Below are 1,740 nucleotides of genomic sequence, written 5' to 3' on the forward strand. Positions count from 1 at the left end.
GCAGCCGTGAGTGAGCTGAGGCTCATATCTAAGGGGTGCAAGAAGCCACCACGCATGCACCCCAAACTCGATCATGTGAGGTTTCGGCCACCATCATCGAGAAAACGTTCGCGCAGAGGGGGGGGAGGCACGTATCACGGAGCGGATTGCTGAGCAGCGCTTCCTTCAGCACCGCCTTGAAGCCCCTGGCGCCGTCGTCGTCGTCTTCTTCTTCTCCTCCTCCTCCTGTCAAAGCTGAAGCTGCCACCGCTGCCCGCCACAGGGCGTCGTCATCTGCGAACCTGCGCCAACACCACAAACGCCACCGAGGTCGAGAGGTGAGCTGTGCTCTCTCGAGTGCCCCAAAAACAAACGGTTTGCGGTGCACCGTTTCCAGGCCCGGCTCACGAGCGACAGGGTGCAGCCGACCGCCGAGAGAGGCACGAACAGGAGGACGTGCAGGGACAACTCGGGCGGTAGTGCGGTGATGAAGTCCACCGTGCCTGTGGGTACCCACCATAAACACAAACATAATAATACAAATAAATAAATCAAAAATAGGATAAATCTTTATTTCAATTCCGTTATTGCAAATGCGATTGCGATGAGGAGGTCTGTCGCCGAACAACACGCACCGCCACAACGAGGCGAGAGCAGCTGTGTTGCCGGCACGGCAGCCATTGTCTCTGGAAAGAATGGCGTGTCTCGTGGCGTACGGCCAATTAATTGCAGCATACTTCTAATATTAATTGCAATGGCAAAAAAGGTGCAGCTTCAGGCCTGCTGGGGGTCGAACCCAGAATCTCCTGATTCGTAGTCAGACGCCTTTCCATTGGGCCACAGGCCTTGCTTGTTTCGTTTCGCTTCGAGCCTTGGCGCGCAGCAACAAATTATCTCAGTTGTGGTTGCATGTCTTAAGTTGTGGCTCACAGTGATGGAGCTGCTGGCTGTGCACACAAGTGGCACCTGTGGCCATCATCCACTGCAATTCCTGTACAGGAGTAACTTCCTTGATGATGACTGGCATGAGAACTCAAGACCATCCAGGCACTGACAGAAGAACTGAATCATGTGTGTGAACTGGCCCACAGCATTGTTGCCATGATCTGTGCTGCTGTTGTGGCCTGGCAAAGTCCCTCTCTGTCATGAAAGGTCATGTGGCACACCTGGGACTTGATGTACTTGATTGGGTTGTGGCAGGGCAACTATGGCAGGAGGTACAGGATCACAAAGCCCTGGCAACACCAGCCAGAATCTGAACCACCTCCTTATAGGAGATGTCCAGGGACTGGAATGTTGTCTTTACAGTCAACTGGCTCACCTTCTTGTGGAGCTTGTTCTCAATTCATGCAGTGAGCTCCTTCAGTGTCAGCACAGATCCTCTTCAACCCAGTCTGGGATGGCAACAATCATCACCACCCAAAACAGGTATGCACAGAAGGCAAAAAGATTTTTCCGCTGCCGGGAATCGAACCCGGGGCGCATGGGTGAGAACCATAAATGTTACCGACTACACCACAGCGGATTTGGATGTTAATGTTCTTTCCCAAGGTGTTCATGTCGTATAAGGCACTTTGCTTTTTGGGAGTCTTCCTTTTATGCGCCGTGGCGGCCATTGGAGAGCCGAGAGAGGAAAGTCAAAGGGAAAAGAGTCGAGGAAGCAAGGTGAAGGGGCGTGAGATTGATTGTGGGGAGTGGAAATGCTGACGCATGGGAGAGCGCCATCGCTCATTATCTGGGCGTCTTTTCTCCTCATCTCCT

The 1,740-nt window shown here is 53.0% G+C and overlaps 1 protein-coding gene across 1 annotated transcript; it reads right to left on the reverse strand.

Moving 5' to 3' along the window:
- Positions 1-228: 228 nt before the first annotated feature.
- On the reverse strand, positions 229-660 carry ACA1_193750 (Fbox domain containing protein; the record flags this gene model as incomplete). The annotated part of the gene is made up of 3 exons (XM_004337323.1): positions 229-281; positions 354-482; positions 615-660. 3 exons carry the CDS (start codon positions 658-660, stop codon positions 229-231), a joined length of 228 nt encoding a protein of 75 aa, XP_004337371.1.
- Between the last annotated feature and the right edge of the window lie 1,080 nt (positions 661-1,740).

Source organism: Acanthamoeba castellanii (genome assembly GCF_000313135.1).
Source record: "Acanthamoeba castellanii str. Neff unplaced genomic scaffold scf7180000084750, whole genome shotgun sequence".
NCBI classification, from domain to species: domain Eukaryota; phylum Discosea; order Longamoebia; family Acanthamoebidae; genus Acanthamoeba; species Acanthamoeba castellanii.